The 19542-nt window shown below is 41.1% G+C and overlaps 1 protein-coding gene across 5 annotated transcripts in view; it reads right to left on the reverse strand.

Annotated features, from left to right (window-relative positions):
* EMCN (endomucin) overlaps positions 1–19542 on the reverse strand; it is a 58411-nt gene that overhangs the window by 15955 nt on the left and 22914 nt on the right. For 4 of the 5 annotated variants that reach the window (XR_011697886.1, XM_071555915.1, XM_071555917.1 and 1 more), the window contains exons 5-10: positions 16034–16156; positions 8798–8830; positions 6057–6125; positions 4392–4487; positions 2689–2713; positions 1931–1992 (exon numbers count right to left, since the gene is read on the reverse strand). Coding sequence is in view for 4 of the 5 variants with exons in the window: in XM_071555915.1 (XP_071412016.1) it covers positions 1931–1992; positions 2689–2713; positions 4392–4487; positions 6057–6125; positions 8798–8830; positions 16034–16156 (408 nt within the window). In the remaining variant the exon portion in view is untranslated. Of the gene's footprint in view, positions 1–142; positions 1175–1930; positions 1993–2688; positions 2714–4391; positions 4488–6056; positions 6126–8797; positions 8831–16033; positions 16157–19542 lie in introns of those variants that run through there. The other variant, XM_071555918.1, reaches the window with a different exon arrangement.

The raw sequence follows: 19542 nt of genomic DNA on the forward strand, positions 1-19542 counted from the left end.
ATGTCTACCTATACCATAAGAAACACTTTGCCTTTATGCCCAACCTTGTAAGTAAATCAGATTCAAATGGACAGGCACTATAACATATTTGAAAATACCCGTATGAGTGACAAATACTTCTGTAAGAAATAGGTCCTTCTGTCAGAATGCTTTTAATTTAAGATGTAAAGGGACTCTAAAAATCTGGGCAAAACCAGGATGTCAATTTCTGTGAAAGAATGTTTAATTTTGAAATATATAACAATGTAAGAATTCAAGAGAAAATGGCAGCTAGTTTAAATATGAATTATATTAATGAGGAGAGGGCAAGAATCTTGCCTTCTAAGTGGTTATGACTCATACTTTCTAATTATAGCATGCACACATCATACTTCAGTAAAAAAGAATATCAAACATCCTCTGGATGGAAGAGATTCAGATAGTTGGTGAACCAGTGGCTGATTAGCAGGCACCAGAGTTCATCTTGTGGAAACAAAAGAGTCTGTAACATTTCTCATTTAACCTAGTGTAAAACTCTAACAATTCTGCTGCTGCTAATGAAGTTATTTTATTGTTGAATTGGCATGATGCCATAAGCAATCAAAAGATGTCTAGGAATTAGTTTCTAGCTTCATTCAGAATAAAAAAAAAAAGATGATTTTACGAAAACATATCCTCAAGTCCATACTTAAAATAAAGCTAAAAGTCCATTCCCAAAGACAAATACTAAAAAAAACAACAAACAACCAAACCAAAACAAAAAAGACAACAAAAATTTCCCAAATCATGAAGCTCTGAAGTGCAGTCACTTGAGTGTCAAAGCACAGTTCTGTAAGTGCCAAAGTGTAGTTTGCATTTGCCCAGCAGCAGTGGGGCAGAATGGTGCACCCTGTGATGGAACAGGCCCTTCTGCCCCCCTAGCTTCCTACCATGCTGCTTGGTGTTGGCAAGGCTGTAGGGACCTTGCATTACTCTGATTTTTTCAAGGCCTGCTAGAGATGCCCTGTGGGTCTTTTGGGAGTTTTGGGAGTTGCAGAGAAGGCTGAAGAGTCCAAAATGTGCCTCTCCAGCAAGTAGAGGATAGTTCAGATCAAGCACGGTATTTCAGAGGACTTCCCAAGGATTCAGACAAAAGCAGAGAACAGCTACTAGTCAATCTCGGAAATGTCAGCAGGAGAAACAAATGGCCAAAAACCTTAAAAAACAAAAAAGAGCTTTATATCTAAAACACAGAAGGTAAGAGGCTGTTTTCCTGGAAGGACTTCTGCAGATGAGGTGGGACCTACCTGGCTGAGGAGGCATTGGGTAAATGTGTAGAGTTTCACCACTACCTCTACTATGACAGGTTTAGAGGTTTTGATTTTATTTATTTGTTGAATATCTGGGAATCAGATTAGTCAGAATTTTGTTCTGAGGCTTTATTACCACATATTTTGTGAGAAACTGAAGAACAGGACAGAGGGATCTGCAATGAGAGTAGGACTTTCAACATGAAGGATGGCTGAGTACAGGGCTGACTGACTACAGGTTGCTTACTCCAACTCCAACAAAGCCTTGTTTACTCACAACACTGACTCCCAAAACTCTTGGCCACTATGACATTACCAATCTTCAAACTTTCTTGTACAGCCAGATCTAGTTGATAAATACCTTGATATGGTTACACATGAACATGCCTAGCTGTAGGTCATGTACCATCAATGATTAAAAAAAAAAATTACCCTAAACCAGTCATACTTCTCACTCTGAAATACCAACAGCACACACTGTGCAGCTAAACTACAGCTCTCCAGGATCCGACTCGGGGGATTTTCATGTACAGGAATTGTTTGCAGTGACTTTGACCTGACAGGAACTGAAGATGGTTTTGCTATTAGAAATGACATCCCAAAAACTGCTGTTCTCTGAACTCAGAGAGGGAGACAGATATAAACAGAGAGGAAATACTCACCAGTCTCAGGAGAAGTTGTCTTCACAGAAAGAAGTTTGACTCCATCTTTGTCTGACTGGGCCCTGTTGAAGTCAAAAAACATTTCAGCAGGTAGTCGGCATGTATGTTGGTCAGCCAAATAAAACTCTAAGATTCTGATCCAGAGGAGGCAGCACCTATGCCAGTCTACACTGGCAGGCTTGAAATGGACTGTGCATGGGATCATGTGCAAGTCTTGGCAGTGGAAAACACCATATACCAACATCTCTGAAAATATGTAATAAATCAAGTTTCGTGATTCCAGGTTTAATCTACTGTTTACAGAAGTAGCACCTCTGGGGGAAAACAGCGAGTCATCCTTTTTGCTCTTAATGTAAGGCTTTTAGCCTTGTTGAATTGTAAACAAAACATTAAAAAGAAAAAAAAACATTGAGAAAAGAAGGGGATGGGAAAGGATGAGAGGAAAGTCAACTGAGCAGAAAATTAAAAAAAATACTGGGCCAGCGTGTCCTGTGGCACAGCATAAGCTGTTTATCCATTTCGAAAGGATCCCCTGCTGAGAGTCATCCCATTTCTGTCCATGCTGGAACAGCTGCTCATCATGCATACAGGTGTACAATAACTGCAAGTGCAACACTTGCAGCAGGATATTCCTCTTTGGGGTGGTAACTGCTTATTATGCTTAAACAGAGAAAGATCAAAGAAAATCCTATGCAAAATCTGCTGCATTTACAAGTGCCCATGATAGATCTCAAAGCAATGAAAAGGATTCAACCTACTGTTCAGTGCCATTCTCTTGTCTCTCTGGAAGAAGAAACAAAGTTAATTTCATTTTGACTGCTGGAACTCGCTTAAATAAACATTTAGACATATCTGTTGCAGTTTCTGGCAGACAATTGTAATTTTACAGTATTGCATTAAGTACATTAACACAATCAGCCAGCTTGAATGGTAATTGTTATTTTTCTAGTCATCTGTGAAAGTGAGCTGATACTCCTCATACTGATGCTTCTGGAAATAAGGGAGAATGATGTGCAACTTGCCCAAGAGCACAACAGAAGCACATTTTTCCCTGCAGCTCCCAAATCCTTGGCTATCTGGCACAGAGGAAGTGAGCATGCAATGGTTCTTGAGTACATAAAAACTGAGCTAACAGACACAGGGTGAGAGGAGTGAGGGAACAGGCTGCCAGGCTGTGCACTCCAGGGGGTTTAACCTGGCATGACATCTGAGAGCAGAGCTTGTCATCCCCACATATGAGGAATAGGTTTCTCCCCAAAATGAATCATACACTGAATGTATTTTATGCTTATGTGCAAGTGTGGGCAGATGGATGGGGCCAGAGGGTTACATCAGAGACACAGAGCCAACTCTGTCTCCATGGCACTAAGCACAGGGGTTTCCATCCACTGGGGAAGCACACTGGATAGGTTTGGGCAAATCTTACAGGAAGCACCACAGTTATCTTCCTCTATCTTCCAAATGAATTTGCTATTACAGTGCCTCATGGCATTTGTGCATAGGACAGGCTGGTGGGGAAATGTTCTTCATCTCATATCTTTATGTCTGGACTCCAAATATTTAATAATTTCCTAAGCAAGGATCACAACTGCCTCTGTTTATCTGGGTCTGTTTTTCCATGTCACTGGCTAAATTGGTTGTGACACACTGTTTGCCCTGGTTTACAGTTTCAACACCCTGTTGTGATTTTGTATTTCCAAGGCCCAGTGATTTCACAGCTGAAACTCTGCACAGGTCTCCTAACTCATGCCAGCTCACAGGGAAGGAAAAAAGTCTGGATTCAGATCTAGGTTTTCACTTAATGGAGAACCACACTTGCCTGTAGCCCACTAGGGCAACTCTGAAATACTTGGCAAATGGAATTTGATGAAACTGTACTCCATTATCTAAAGTATTTAATGGATAGCAGTGAAGCAGATACTGACCTTAGCTGCTCTGTCAAAATGACTTTCTGAAAACACTGTTTACTTGGGGATTTTGTTTCCGTGCATACTATACTGTAACTGGAAAATTTTATTCACATATAATGTGTGTGTATGTGTATCAGATATATCCCAAAAGAAAGCAATGCTATTTCTTTGGCTGTATCCAGAAGAGAGATAAAAGAAATATAGCGCTTTTGTTAAACAATATCTTCAAACTTAGTTTGCACTGTCTATTTCTACCTGATTGACTGATTGTGTTAGCACAGGTGCTTGTTAGTTCTTGGTAGCTGCAAAAACCTGAACATAAAGCTTTACAGTATTATTCACATTCTCCAAAAATCAGAGACATTTTTGCTCACTCTGTTCTTGCTACTGATCTTGAAAATGAAGTGTTAGTTTCCCACTTTAGGCAGAACACTTTGAAATGCTTTCTCATCAGACTACCACAACAGCTATGGTTAAGGTAATCTAAAAGAGATTTTTAACAACAAAAAGCACACTGATTTTCCCCCCTTCAGAGAAAGCAAAACAAATACCTGGAGTTTTCTTCTGGCACATTTTGTACAAAGCCACCAGTGAGAAGACAGAGAGGGTAATGACTACCAGGGTGATGACAATTGGCAGGATAACACCTGCAAAAGAGGAAGAACATATTTTTGGCTCCTGCCTCTGGCTTGCATTGGCTCTGTGTACAGGCACTTGCAAACACAAAGGTGAGAGGCATCTCCAGTTCCACTTCACCAGATGTAACCAATTTCTCAGGAGCAAGGTAACCTGCTGCCCCTCTTATTCTTCCCACAACCACTGAGCCCCAGGCTCGGAGGCTATGTGGAGGGAGCGTCTAGGCACCTTCCTTCTCCTGCCCTTACTCCTTCCCTGGTACTCTTGCTGCTCTGCGGAATTGTTTCCACTGTTTTCCAGTAGGAGAGTGAGGCTGCAGCACCTGTTCCACTGGGACCACCATAAACTTGATCAAAATATTCATGAGTCACCCCTAGTGTTGATGCCCCCCAAAGGTTTCGTGAAACAGTTATGTGGCAGAAAAAAAAATTTCATATTTTATTTTTTCCTCTTTTTTGAAAATAAAATTTGTCTGAAATGCAGCAACAGATCAATAATTTAGCTTTTAACATTGTACATCCAGAAAGACACCAAGGAGTTACATAATTCAGTAACAGTCTCCACAGCACTTATACCCAGGGATAGAAAATGCAAGGTCTCCTCTTAAAATGAGGACATTTCTTTCCTTTTATTATTTCCCACCATCTGCCATTTCCTGACAGGTGTTTCCCAGCCAAGAAAAAAAAATGGGAGAATTATGTAATGAAGAGAAGCTTTCCTGGGGAAATATATGAGCCCAGCTTCTCCCCATTTATCTTTTTTTTCTGGCAGTGATCAGCCACACTCAGATTTAGCAGGTGCTCTCCCTCCTGCCAGCCTAAGGCCTATGCTGGGGGGAGGCTGCATTCCACAGCCTTCCACAGCATCAGCCATCATGCTGCTCCATGTTTAGAGACAGCATTTCTCATGTCTCCTGAAGCAGTTAATATTTAATATTAATACAGATGTGTGCCTGCATCTCTGGAACTACAGGGAGAATGCAGGGACAAGTTTACAGTGGACAAACATCAAACATGTTTTGCTAAGCCAATACTCTGGGTAGGAAATAGGAGATCTGCAGCTACACTCATGCTCCAGCGATGCATTATATTAAAATAAAAGATTAAGTAACACACAGCATGCAAACAACAAGTGCTTAAGGACTCTGCAGAAGACTGCCTCCTAGACCTTCCTCCCATGACAATGTGAAAAATATATTCATATAATACATTCATACCCATACATTCACATATTATGTACAACATGTATATGTGCAACTTCTTCGTGTGTTTCCTTATGTCTTCTCTCACAGGGGATGACTCTGCTAACTTTTTTTTTTTTCCAATTTTACTACTTTGAATCACTCCTTGGGAATAATTGTGCTGCTCTACAGTGAGAGCAATGTCAACTTGTTAAGCTCTGTTTCTCTTTGAGAGGAATTTTATAACAGGCATTTAAATTTGATTTGTAAAAGGGCTTATATCTGGTAAAGCTAGAAATAAAACTGCCAGCTTCATTTGTCTGTTATTCCAATCACTCATCGAAAGCAAAACTGATCAACTGAAAACTCAAAAGCTGGACAATAATGTAGGAATACTCACTAGAATAGCGGTCATCACTCCCTGTCCCATCCTTATCTCCTCCAGGGCTGCTTCCACGACTGACAACAGCTAGATGTGCAAGAAATATTGTCTTTCAGGTAAACATGTATCATGAGAACTCTCAAACAACTCACCCTAATAAATTACTCTCCCAAAACAATTTTTGTGTCCCCAGTTCTGGAGCCACTTGGTGCTTCTATATTTCTTCTCAATAACACTTGGATAACTTGACAAGTGGGGTGGAAAAATTTATCTAGTGGGGTCTGGAAGAAACATGCACTTTACACAGGTGCAGTACTCCCTAGGATCATCTGCTTGTCCACTCACAGGTTCTGAGCTACGAGCTTTTTCACTTTTATGAGATTATGGTACTGTTCAATATTAGAAGACACCTCTCAACAAGTAAAAAACCAGAAAGAGAGTGAAAATTACACCTGTCTCCAGAAGAAGAAAGACCAAAATATTACACGGTTAATTAAAAAATGGAAGTTTTTTAAAAAGTGCTAATAGTAGATAAAAAAGTACAAAGAAGTGCAATATTATTAGATATTAAGTTTCTCAAGAGTTGTTAAAGAGGGATGTGCATGCTCTCTCTGCCACATTTGGATGGAGCAATGACTGCTTTGAGACCCTGGGACATTTTTTAAGGCTAGGTTTAAAGGAATGCATTTCTACCTTCAGCTGCTAATCTGAATTTCAGTCAGGTATCAACAACCCAAAATACGTATTACCGTGTTGCATATAGCCTATGAAAGAAAAATCACTGAACTTCCTGAGAGAAAATAGAAAATGCAAACATCCCCATTACATAACACATGGGATTGTATTCTACATTGGATGGAGGCTTGAGTAGACATGTGCTCCCTGCCACTGAAGAAGCCAATCAGCTGGACAAATGTAATGCAAGGCTAAGCATTTCCATTGCCTGTTTAAATATGAGAAATGGCTCTCAAACAAAGGTGCAGAAGGTGGTCTCTTAAGAAGTGATGCTAGTAGAGATTTCAGCTCCATATAGAAGAAGTGAGTACATGGTAGCAGCCACTGAGGTTTTGTTACAGGCTCTGATCCACGGCTCAGGTACCAACAGACAATCCTCACCTGCAGGGATGCACAGTTCCCCTCCCAAAGAACAGAAGAGGGCTTGAATTGTTGGCTGGAAGTTATGAAATTATTGAGTCATTAAAACCAATTTCCCATGTCCATTTTGAGGTCTAGAATATGATTTTGTTCTACTAAGGGTTTGAAAGACTTGTCCCTGTTTTTACAAAAGCTTCTATATAGGCAGTACTTACAACTCTAGTCCGCAGAATTGCAGTAGCAAATCAGATTTGTTTGTCGTAGCCACTTAGGACTTCTTCTTCCTTTCTGCACTGATTTTAAACTCAGTTGCACTATTAAAAAACGTCTTTGTGGTGACTTTTTTTTGGTCTTTTTTCCCCCCATTCTCTTCCCTTCGTTTGTCTGGCAAGAGACCGAAACCTCCTGGGGAAAAATGATCACTTAACTAGGTGCTTGTGTGGTGCCTAAACAAAACAGCCACAGCTGAAACATTCTGATGCTATAGTGTAGGAAATAATCATTGTCCAAGACCTTTATCTTGGTTTCTTTAAAGCTGAAGTTCTTTTTCCTGTGGTGCCTATCTGCTGAGGGGTGATAATGTAAGGATGGAAACTAAGCCATCATCAAGTGACTAAAATAATTCCTATGAATTCTTGATTCCATGTGACTGCTTTAGATTTCCCATGGAAATACTACTGTCCTTTATGCTACCTTATCCGGTGTACTACATGATATATAGGGCAAGCAGGCAATTATTACAGCAGTGAGCTACCCTGGATACTGACTGAAAATGTCAATAGAAACAAATTATGCTGAAAAACAAGAATGTATATCCCTGTATTTGTGCAGGAGACTTGTGGATCTCCTTAGGAGAAAAACTGAGGACTCGTTATCCACTGGTTATCTTCCTGGTTATCTGTCACTTGACCAACGTGTGAGTAATTCAGGAAAGAAAAATCCATAGCTTAGCATTTTAACTACTTGCAACCATCAATAAGAAATACAACAGCTAAAAAGAAAGATTAATGAACTAAAACCTTCACCACTTCTTTCACCAGAGATTCTCACAAGCCAGTCCATTCTATCTAATTTCTCTGATCTGGAAGGTATTTTACAGTTATAGAATGATCTGGGATCAGAATAACAATTAATTGGAGAAGTACATCCATCATGGTAACAGGAGGGACAAGATTTTGCTGGCAGCAGCAAGAACAGCAGGGCTCAGTACAGAAGAGGCTGTTTCCTGATAAGCCCAGAGAAAGGAAAATAGGACAATACAGACTCATTAGCACAGGAAACTTGTCTTTGGGACCTGCTGGTTCTAACTACAGGATGAGGAATGAGAACCACTGACAAGAACAAGCTCCTGGGTAAACACTCTATTTATAGCAGCTTCCCCTTGCATCACTCAGTACACCAGGCCTGAATATTTTCATGCTCCCACCAGGTTTTCTTTCCAGTATCTGCTAATCCAAAATGGTATTGTCAAAATCACCACAAAGTTACTCGATGCTACAAGCTCAACACCACTCCTCTGCTTCTCTGTACTATACTATGCTTCCAGTTCTTCCCCTAGAGCTTCCTTATTCTGTGAACATTTCCTTTTCACAGGCTGTCCCTCTCCCACACCACACCAGTATTTTCATCGGTGTGCATAGAGGAAACTCTTCTATCATTCTTACCCGTTGATTTTGTTGGAGAGCTCATGGGAAGGCCTGCAATAAAACAGAAGGATTAGGTTGTTAGTGTCTGCCTTAGGTGTCCAGAGTCTTCACATCGTGCAAACTGGCAGACTCTAGCAACATGCTTGGTAACCCCACCAAAAATAATGTCCCAGAACTAACATGCTAACACTGTTCCCAAGCCCAGAAAATCTGAGCTGTAAACCTGCAGACATTTCTTATAGAAGGGAGCAGACTCCAAAGCCCAGTCTATGCTAGGTTGTTATTCTGCTCAAGAGAAGAAAATTCTGAATTAATTAATACGTTCCTAAAAACTCATTCTGCCAAAACCAAATAAGTGCCTGGGAGTAAATAGCTGGCATTTAACTGAATAAATAAATAATAATTAAATAAAAGAAACTCAAATTCCTAATTGAGACACACCTTCAAGTGTCACAAAACCCTTCAAAAATAAATATTCATTTATTATCTTGGTCCTTTTGGCTAGCAGATTGCTGGGCAGCAGGGCTAAGAGGCATTGGTAATGAGGAAGAACTTGACCTTGCAGAACACTGGGCACAAAGCTCACTGGCCCCTCACTGTCAGCTTTCCACAGCCACTTCACAAGTTTTTGCTGCACAACTCTCATTCTTTGGCAGCTTTTTGTTAGCATGCTGCTGTTTTTGTGTGTCTAGACTGTAGTGGCTTGGAAATTAGGGCGGCTGGGAAGGCCTCACATTTGTAGGCTAGACATAAACAACCATTGTGATATTTGTTACATTGCATTGAACCTCTTCATGTCAAAGAGAGATGAGCACCTAACTCATCTGTGTCTATGAGAATGTTCACCTGTGTGAACTAGCAGCAAAACATTAGTCTACTTGTACAAGACAAACTGTGTTTTGCCAGGGACTGACTCTCTTCCATCTGGTGAGACATTTTACACTGGACTACTGGGGCTACCAGGGGAAAAAATACCTCAGGCACTGTATATCCTCAGCAGCCACTCATTACTTTGAACTATAAATCACAGAATCATTTAGGCTGGAAAAGACCTTCAAGATCACTGAGTCCAACCTTTGACTAATGTGCACTTTGTCAACTAGGGCATAGCACTAAGTACCATGTCGAGTCCTTTCTTGGACACCTCCGGGATGGTGATTCCACCACTTCTCTGGGCAGCCCATGCCAATGCCTGACAAACCTTTCAATGAAGAAATTCTTCCTAATGTCCAATCGAACCTCCCCTGGCACAGCCTGAGGCTATGTCATCATGTCCTGTCACTAGCTGCCTGGGAGAGAAGGCTGCCCCCACCTTGCTACAGTCTCCTTTCAGGTACTTGTAGAGAACAATATCTCCCTGATCCTCCTTTTCTGCAGGCTGAACAGCTACAGGTCCCTCAGCCCCTCTTCATATGCCTCAGTCTCCAGACTCCTCATCAGCTCTGATGCTTTCTCTGGACACCTTCCACTACCTCAAAGTCTTTCCTGTAGTGAGAAGCATGAAACTGCACACAGGATTCATGGCGTGGCCTCACCAGTGATCAGCACAGAGGGACAATCACTTTCCTGGTCCTTCTGGCCACGCTATTTTTGATACAAGCCAGGAAGCCATTGGCCTTTTGGGCCACCTGGGCACTCTGCTGGCTCATGTTAAGCTGCTGTCAACCAGCACGAAATCATAGCATTTGGTCACCTTTTCTCCAGGCTAGAGGACACTATAAAAGTCCCCCTAGCTAGGTCTGTTCACAGTTCACTGCTGCCAGTGAATCTGTGGGGAATGTAGTGAATCTGATCCTCTCCTGAGAGCTCCATAGAAGGGTGTGACCCACCAGCATGTCCCAGCTCTGCCAGGCTGGGGGAGGACAGAGGGAGCATCACAAAGGCAGCTGTAACTCTAGGCAGGTTAAAGACTCTCCCCCAAGTGCCCTGGGCTTCAATGCTCCTTCTCCAAACCAGGGTCCCCAGGGAGTACCCATCTATTCTTATGCCCTCGCTGCACTTTCTGTGCATGGGCTGATGGTTTGCACAAAGATAGCTCCTACCACCATAGCTGTAACACACGTTATTCTACTTCTGTGAACGTATTCTTTGAAGACCAGAATGCTGCTCTTGTTTTGGTTCCTTCCTACCCCCAATTAAAAACATGGATCACTTCAGCCACTGGGGTGTAAATAACTGCTTTTGCTAATGATATATGTGACAGAACTCTAACTGCATTTTAATCACAAACATTCATGAAAAGCATGTTTAGGTTGAAAAGCCAAGTAGATAAAAGTAAGCACTAAGAGCTCTTCTTGAACATACTAAATATTTGTAATGCTAAGTATCCTGAAGGTATACAGTTATCTCACCCTGGCTTCCTAGAATGCAGAGGAGACTTTCCCCTAAGCTTTTTGGCATCTCATCAATCTGTCTGCCAAAAGCAATGTCACCCTGCTTGGAGAGGATCTCTGTGCTGATTCATTAGGCAATGTTTATACATTACCAACAAGACCAAGGAAAAGCTCTCAGGAAGTTAATAAATCATATGTCAAAGGAGGTTTGGAGAAACACACAGTACAGAGCACAGCAGGACATGTATCTGGATTAAGGAAACATCCAAATATGACATGACTGCTTGTCACCAGACTATTGCCTTTCCTTCAGCCTATAAGGAGTGGGGTCCCATGGAAAAAATACCATGAGATCGCACAGGAGTGGTCAAACAAGCAAACTGTAAGGCTCTGTGTGTGCATATTCTGGGAGAAGGGCAGAAGACCTTGTCAAGTCTCACAAATAGGTCACTTCTCTGTAAAACTTCAAAACTTCTCTTCCAAGTGTGTAGAGCTTTCCTATGAAACAACCCCAAGATTGTAACATAATTACACATTTCTCCTTAGCTTCACTCTTAGAAACATGGTGAACTGTGTTGGCTGAAATTAAAACAAATACATACATAGAAAAAGCACATCAAGCCCAAGACTGATATCCAAGTTCACCTCAAAGACTTAATGGCTTGTCAAAGTTGAATGCAGGTGACATAAGGCTCTGTGTTCAGGAAGAGATGGGTGACAATGTACCCACTGGCACAAGCAAAAGCCATGCTGTTGTCCTGGCCAGACCTTGCCACTTCAATAAACCCAGACAGCAGAAATTACTCCAGGTAGCAAACATGACAGCAGCCCCTTGCCCTCTTTTTCTGAGCCTCTGTTATTTTTTAGCAACTGCACACATCTACACACAATAAAACTACAAGCATCTTTCCCAATGATATCTCCCCCTGGTTCTGCTAGACCATGAAAAATTAAATAGGGAAGCTCTCATGCCTTTCTCTCTCTCTCTCCCCAAGTCTCCAGTATGCAAGCAAGGCTCCAGTTCACCTCCTGTGCAGAGATTGCTTGATCCTGCCACACAAAAAAAGCTGCGCTTCTTGGAGTGATTAAACAGGTGCTTCCAGTTTGCATGTTTTAAATAACCATCCAGTGCCCTTTTTGGTGAAAGCTCACCAAAAGAAAGGACAGAGGAAAAGCAGCAGTTAATTTGCTAACATAGTTACTGTACTTGCTTTAGCTGCCTGTCCAGAGCTTACCACGTTCTTTGGGGCTCCAAGTTAGATGCTCTGCATAAATAATCTGTGAAGATTTCCAGATTCATCATGAAAAGTGAGATGTGCAACACTGGATGAGTTGGGCTCATTACCGTGCAGTAAAGAGGACAAGGATAAAAAAAATCTGGCACATGACCATGGTTTGATTTGAAATTACCTGCCTGAGTCAGTTCAGTGTTGGTGAGAAGCTTGACAGATGGAGGAGACCAGTAACTAAATTCTCCAACAACTGCTACCTAAGCAGCCTAGATACCCTGCAGTGTGCTACTTCTGTTTTTTGGAGTGCAGCCATGTGCAACTGTGTTCACTGGCAAAGCAAACGAATAAATTTGGCTGATTACTCAGAGGGGATACCACAATATAAATCAAAACAAAATTAAAAACTTGAAGAAAGCCTTCTTGCCCTGACCATATTGTAGATCTGGAATAGTGTTAACTGAGCCTTTGCTATGTTCTCCATCTCCTAGGAACTTCTATTTTTGTGTCTCTCTCTTTGTGAAGGAGCTGAAGATATGGTGGGTAATTTTTACCTAATATCACTATCCAGAGTTCCTTCACGGTTTGTGTACAGAAAGAGACAAACCCTCCTAGTCTTACTCATAAAATTTTTTCTTAGAGAGATGCCTACTGTGAACCAAGTAGGATTTATAATTGGAGGAGTGCAATAAAGATATCAATAGATGTAGCAAGTTGATTCATCTGACAGTTTATTATAATAGATCATTTAATTTTACCACCCTGCTGAGTGAACTTAAGCTCATACTGCTTTATGGATTTTTTTTGTTGTTGTTTAGATCACAGAATAAAAAGCCACAGTACTTGCAGTTTCTCAGGTGTATTTAGACTCTAACTGATCCATTAAATCTCCAATTTTTCATTAATTAAACAAAAGGAGAAAATTAAATATTAGCAAGCAATCCTCTGTGTAAGTGAAGAATGAGTCGGAGCTATATTATACATGACTGCCAAAGTTAGAGAAGTGTATGTGTCAATGGCACACATGCAGGTTGCTCTCTTTGCTAAAAACAGTCCTTACTGCCTTCTCTAGCCTGGGTGAACACTGTGCAACTCCTCCTCTGTGGCTGCTGGTTTTGATCTTCTCTAATACATCAACACTGTTCTCTGATGTTTCTCCAAGTTCTTTCCTAGGCTCCCCCACTCATTTCAGTCACTCTCCAGCACTCTGTAACACTCCTCCCACACCCTGATCTTTTGATATGGCTGATTGGAAATTTCTCTGCAAAATATGCTTTCTTCTTTTTCTGCATCAAGAAAGGAAATTTTCACCAAAATGGCATTTCTTTAAAAATGGAAAATGGTCTCAAACTAAATATATTTAGTCAGCTGAATTATTTTGGCTGATCATACCAAATAGAAACATTCTGTTATGGATCAATTTCACATTAATTTGTCTTGCCCTGAGCTCCCACACAGAAGCTGTGGCTCAGGTACTTTTGGCTTGCAAGCTGTGCTATTGCCTATGGGCTGCAGTCCCAGTGCCTTTGTGCATACCAGCCTCTGCTCTGGTAAACAAAAGATGTCCAGGCTCTATATAAGCTCCTGAACGTGAAATTTCAAAATCCTCAGATAAGTAATCTGATGGCAGTGAGAGAGTCAGCACTTCTAGTCTCAGCACAGAATGAAATAACTGGCTCCACACTTGCATTGCTTTAAAGTTATTTAGGTGCAGCCTATGGCTTCCCTTGGTCCTGAGCAATTGCACATAAGAGAAGAAATCTGTTTAGAAGAGACCAAAACACTTCTTCTTAAAGTCTTTAATGTATACAGAGAATAAGGGAGCAAGGGTGGTTCTAAGGTGTAACCATTTGAGACAAGCTACCTAACAAGTCAGGGTGAGTAGGGGGATTGCTTGGATATATAAGCTGCAAGAAAGAAGCAAGGACCTGGTGCTGTGAGGAGACAGAAAAGGTGATACGGTGAAAGTCCTGGTGTGGGAGAAGTGATTTTGAAATGGCAGTTTTATGGGCACTCAGAACACTGGCTATGCCAAGCACTTCAGCTGACTCCCCCTGGATAGACAGGTCCTTTCAGTCTCAGCCAGGCAATTATAGTTCTGGCATCTTGGGTAGTACCTGAGCTCAAGAAGATTTATTGGTTTTACAGCAAAGTGAGCTGAGTAAGATGATGACTTTTGCAAACAGACCCAAGGAGGGTTGTAAAACTTTCTTGACAAATTTTACCTTTAAAATATAATTGCAAAAACAATGTATGAGGTAGTTCAATACACATGATCCATAGTCACATATGTATTACAATTTAATTTTAATCTGAAGAATTTACCTGTGTGAGAGACTGTTTAATTAAAAGTGTTATAATTTACTGTTTTATTTCAGTATACCAATGGTGGGATTTTCATAACATGCACATATCTAGTAAAAGACACAAAGCCTAACAGGATAGTAAAGCAACTACAGGTCACAGTATATGCATTATGGGCAATGGGCTTATTGAAATAATTGCAAAGAATCTTCTCTAAATCAGTGGCCTTGTGTTAAAAATTAAAAATTCCCCACTTCCTTAAAATGCTTCCTATGTTGTCTTTTTGTATACTTCTAATCCTTGTTGGATTTACACACATGTGGCTAAGGGTAAGTACTGAATGAAGTGAAGGTTCAAGGGACCTTAAGAAAACCTGAATAAGTGGTTTACAAACCACAGGAAAGTTAAGCCAGCTAGAAGCATAATAAATGATCACTCGTATGACCTGGCATCTGCATTCACCGCAATGTTTCTTAGTGACTACATATACCAAAACACACCCAGAAAAACAATACAACTAGGCTGGAGTTGGGAAGAACCAATACATTATTGACCTTGCATGTAACCATGTTGTACTTTAAACAACATCATTTAATTGGTAATATGCATTAACTTGCTCTCCAGATTAATTAACAAATATAAAAATTATAGCTGTTTTCTCCTTTGCCTTCTCTGCTTTGCCGACGGAGAATTTATCTTGATGACCTCCTCTGATAGTCAATGTTACAATGACCACATATAGCATATATAAAAAGTACTACTATCGCTTGTAATTTATATCCTCCTATAATGACATTGAGTATCAACTGAATGTTTTGAAGTTCACCCATCTGTTGTTAGAGTAAAATCAAAAGTGAGCAATTCAGATCTATAGAAAGCCCTGTGAGACTTAGTTATCAGCCAGAAGCAGCAAAGAGCTCAACTGCTGCTGGCTGATAGGGAGGAGGTTTACTCCCTGAGATTTCACACAGTAAAAATTCACAAGACTCTGCAGGTGCATGAAAACAGTCAGGATGAAATAATATAAACATGGGACTTGTGAGAGATAGGTTTTAACCAATTGAAGTTTCTAGCGTGGCGGTGTGTAACTCTTTTAGCCAATAAGCTGTAGTCCTAACCCTATATAAACTGTGTGCTATGTGTAATAAAATGTCTTCACTATGAATCTCATAGATTGTGTGAAGTCCAGTTCCTCCATTGTTTATTTTTAGTTTACTTTACCCATCACTGGACACAAGTTCATTGCAAGATGACATGGACACAGTGTACCCAGCATGAATAAGGAGATGTGGCACTCATTCAAGAACAATGCCCATAATTGAAGAAAAGATTAAAAATTATTTGCATTATTTATGTAGGAAAAGAGAGTGTATGTTTTCAAGACTTACCTGAGGTTCTAGAAGTAGGAGTGACTCTTGCTGTCAAGACTGTAGAAGTATAAAATGATCCTTTAGCAGATGAAGCATCCAAACTCTCATTTTGTGGTAACTGTGTTCCACTTGCTTGTGTAGCTGGAAATGAGACAGATATTCAGGTAAGATACACTTGCATAAGCACTGTCTGAGATCCTGGACCATCCCTCAGACAAGTGCTCCCACTGTCATTGAAATGACTTAGCACTACAAGTTCTGTTAACTGCTTGTCAAGCAATGAACTGTCCCTATGGAACTGCTACTACTGACATAGTTGAGGCACCCTTCAAGCACATCCTAGCAACAGAAACAGCCTCATATCTATGCCAGAAGACATCCCAGGGCACTGACTTGGGAGCTCAGACTAGCTAGGCAGTCTCAGACCAAGCGCAACATTAGCAGAAGAGAGAACCTCAACTTACTGCCCTCTGTATTTTTTTAATTTGAAACCAGATAATGGAAAATAGATAAATCAAACTTCAGCCACAATTGTGACATAATGTGATACCGCATAAAGTTTTAGAGATTGCAATTAACCACAGAGTTAATTATTTAATTAATTGCTGTTAGGGCCCAGGAAATAATATATCCCTGAAAATTAATGTATGAAAAATTAAAGTGTCTTGTTTCTGCTCCCACTCAGTCAACAGAAGACCAAGACTATCTGTCTCACAGGATTTGCAGCCTAAGGTGAGTCCAAGATGATGGTGCAGGGCACTGTCTGAGCCCATGGAACTGAAGGTCACTGAATGACAAGAAATAATTTAAGCTGTTCCGGCACTGCTGATAATTCATACATCTACACTCAGACCTCAGCATAAAAACAAGCAAGACAGTGCCTACTGAATAAAACATAGGGGGGCTCAAGAGTAACCTTATACTTCCTTTCTGATACAAATCAGAGATACAACTGAGCTATAAACTGTTCTCAGTGTCTCTTCATATGAATTTCAAACACTCAAATTAAAATGACTTTGGGATGTGTTTTAGTCAGAAAGCAACATCATGTACAGAGCAACATGTAAATCTTGAGGAATGCTTCATCAGACACTTTATTCAAAAACTGATCACCAGTTTACCTTTTTTTTGGGGAAAATAATTCCAACATGCAAAGCTCCCTGTTCTACCACTACACATCTTTAACTTGGCCCTTCCCTTCCCCTTTTGCTTATTAAGTGCAATACCTTGGAAAGGGAAGCTTCAAAAATCAACGAGCTAAGAAAGAATGAGCTAAAGCTCAGGGGAGTCATATAACTTTGGAAACTGAGAAGCTAGGCAGCCAGGGATGGTATCTTTCAAGGTTGAGGCATGAAAATTATGCAAAACAACCTTAAGCTTAAAACTTTCACTGGGATTCTAGCGACAAGAAGCGTAACTTCATGTCAGCTCTCTTCAGAAACCTCAGCATTGTACCATTTCAATATGCAAGCCTGACTTGCAGTAGAGTGTAAAAAGCCCTTCTAGCTCCTTTTTAGTGTAGTATAATGCAAGGATCTGAAAACTTTAATTCCTGCATTCTTGTTGTAGAAGCCTTGAATGAATCTTTAAGAGCAAACTCTTTCCACTTTTGATTCTTACTGTGGTTGCTTCAGACTCAAATTTTATATGTTGAATTTTAATCTGAGATCAATTTTAAATAAAGCAAAAAACTCAAAGTACATCCTGCTCCTTTTAAGATGCACAGGCTTGTAACAGTAACAGCAACCATTTTGTGGCTCTCTTATCATAAGTTAGTTAAAATTTGCATGGGAGAATGAAAAGTAAGTCAGAACAACATTAAGCCTTCACATGCAGAGACATTCAAACACAAATACGCTTTGTGAACAACAAAGCAAAACAATCAGGTGTGTGGGAAAGATGAGGAGGGAGGCAGCCAGTTGCCCTGTAATCCTGTAGAGGGCTGTTTTCCCATGGGGATCACTCATTCCAGGCATCCTATCAGTCCTGGCAGCAGTGCAGCCCTGGGTGCTCCTCTTGTGTTTGGGAGTTGCAGAAACAGATTGTTCTCAGGAACACAGACTGTGCAATGGTGTCGTGGTTTAAGCCTTGGCAGTGGATTGGGAGAGAAGGAATGACAACATTTCCATTTTATTTTTTTCAATTCAGCTTGAGTGAGATTCTTCCAGTGACTCAGGTAACACCAGGTATGACTCACACTTTTACCTAGAGCTTGGCATGAAGTTTTTTGCATTTATTTCTTCAGACTGCAGAACAGGCTCAGTGCCCCTGGTGTCAAGGGGTGAAGTAGATGTGCTACAGGGCAAAAATCTGCATGCCAGTTTTCACTTTCCTGACGAGAAAAATGCAACCTGGCGAGTGAGGTTCCCTTAATTCCACTGTACTAGTGTAAGATGAAATCCTAGCAACCCAATTCTCTGCTGCCTTGTGGCTTCGAAGCAGCATTTAAGCAGCATTCAAGCCTTACGCCTAATACATAGCATAGGCTCTACCACCAACACACTTGGCAGATCAGACAGCTTCTGCACCAAAAGCCTGTGGGAACAGGAGCATCCGTATCCAGCCACTGCTCGTGTACGCAACGACAGCACTGACAGCACAGTACGCCTGCTAGAAATCTGCCTTTCTGGTAAATCCAGTAACTGATATCTATGCAGGGTTTAATTTGATCCCAACTGCAGGAGACAGCGCAAGCCCTCCCTGCGGTGCCCGTGCTGTGCGCGGGAGCAGGCGGGGGACTGTGCGGGCGCGCAGTGACTCAGCCCTGCCATCCCCACCGACACAGCGCTGCAGTCATTCATCACGCTCCGGCTCCGCCAGCTGCAGCGCAGAGCTCTGCCTGCTGCCAGGGGGAGGCCTGGGCTTGCACAGCAGCAGCACAGCGCAGAAGGGCGGCTGCTGCAGCTGCTGCGGCAAAGGCACTTGCCTCATGGGTTAATGGGTTTGTTGTCAACAGCTGATTGTGAATAAAAATGGTGAAGCAGTAAAGACTTTAAAATAACTGTCCAAAACGGATGATTGCTGCACCAGCAGAACTCTCTGGTGGTGATGAAGCTCTCCCTGCTGATATTTTGATAAGATAAATGACAGTGTGTTAACACATATTTGGCAAAGGGATAATCAACAACAGGGAACCTGAAGTTGCTTTGCAAAGCTGCTGTCTAAGCTTCAGATATTTCCTTGCTCTTTCTGCTCTGAAAACCCTTCATTTTCTCTAACCAGCTGAAATTCGACACATATCCTCACTTGATCTTAGCATGATTTTCTACTTAACCTATGTATAATCCACACATATGTTTTGGCATTTCCCAACAGTACTTTAAATTTTCTTTACAGCAAGCTGTTACCTAACTAGCTTTGACATTGTAATATGCTTCAAGTAAGTAGAAGTACTCTGTGCACTGCAAAGAATATAGACATCTATATGTGTGTTAAACATTACTTGACCCATAAATGAATCAAGGAAACATTTACAGAGAAAAAGGAACTACACCCAAACCATGTTAAAATGTCATCTTGAGGGCTTT

This window comes from Pithys albifrons, chromosome 5, assembly GCF_047495875.1.
Source record: "Pithys albifrons albifrons isolate INPA30051 chromosome 5, PitAlb_v1, whole genome shotgun sequence".
NCBI lineage: Eukaryota > Metazoa > Chordata > Aves > Passeriformes > Thamnophilidae > Pithys > Pithys albifrons.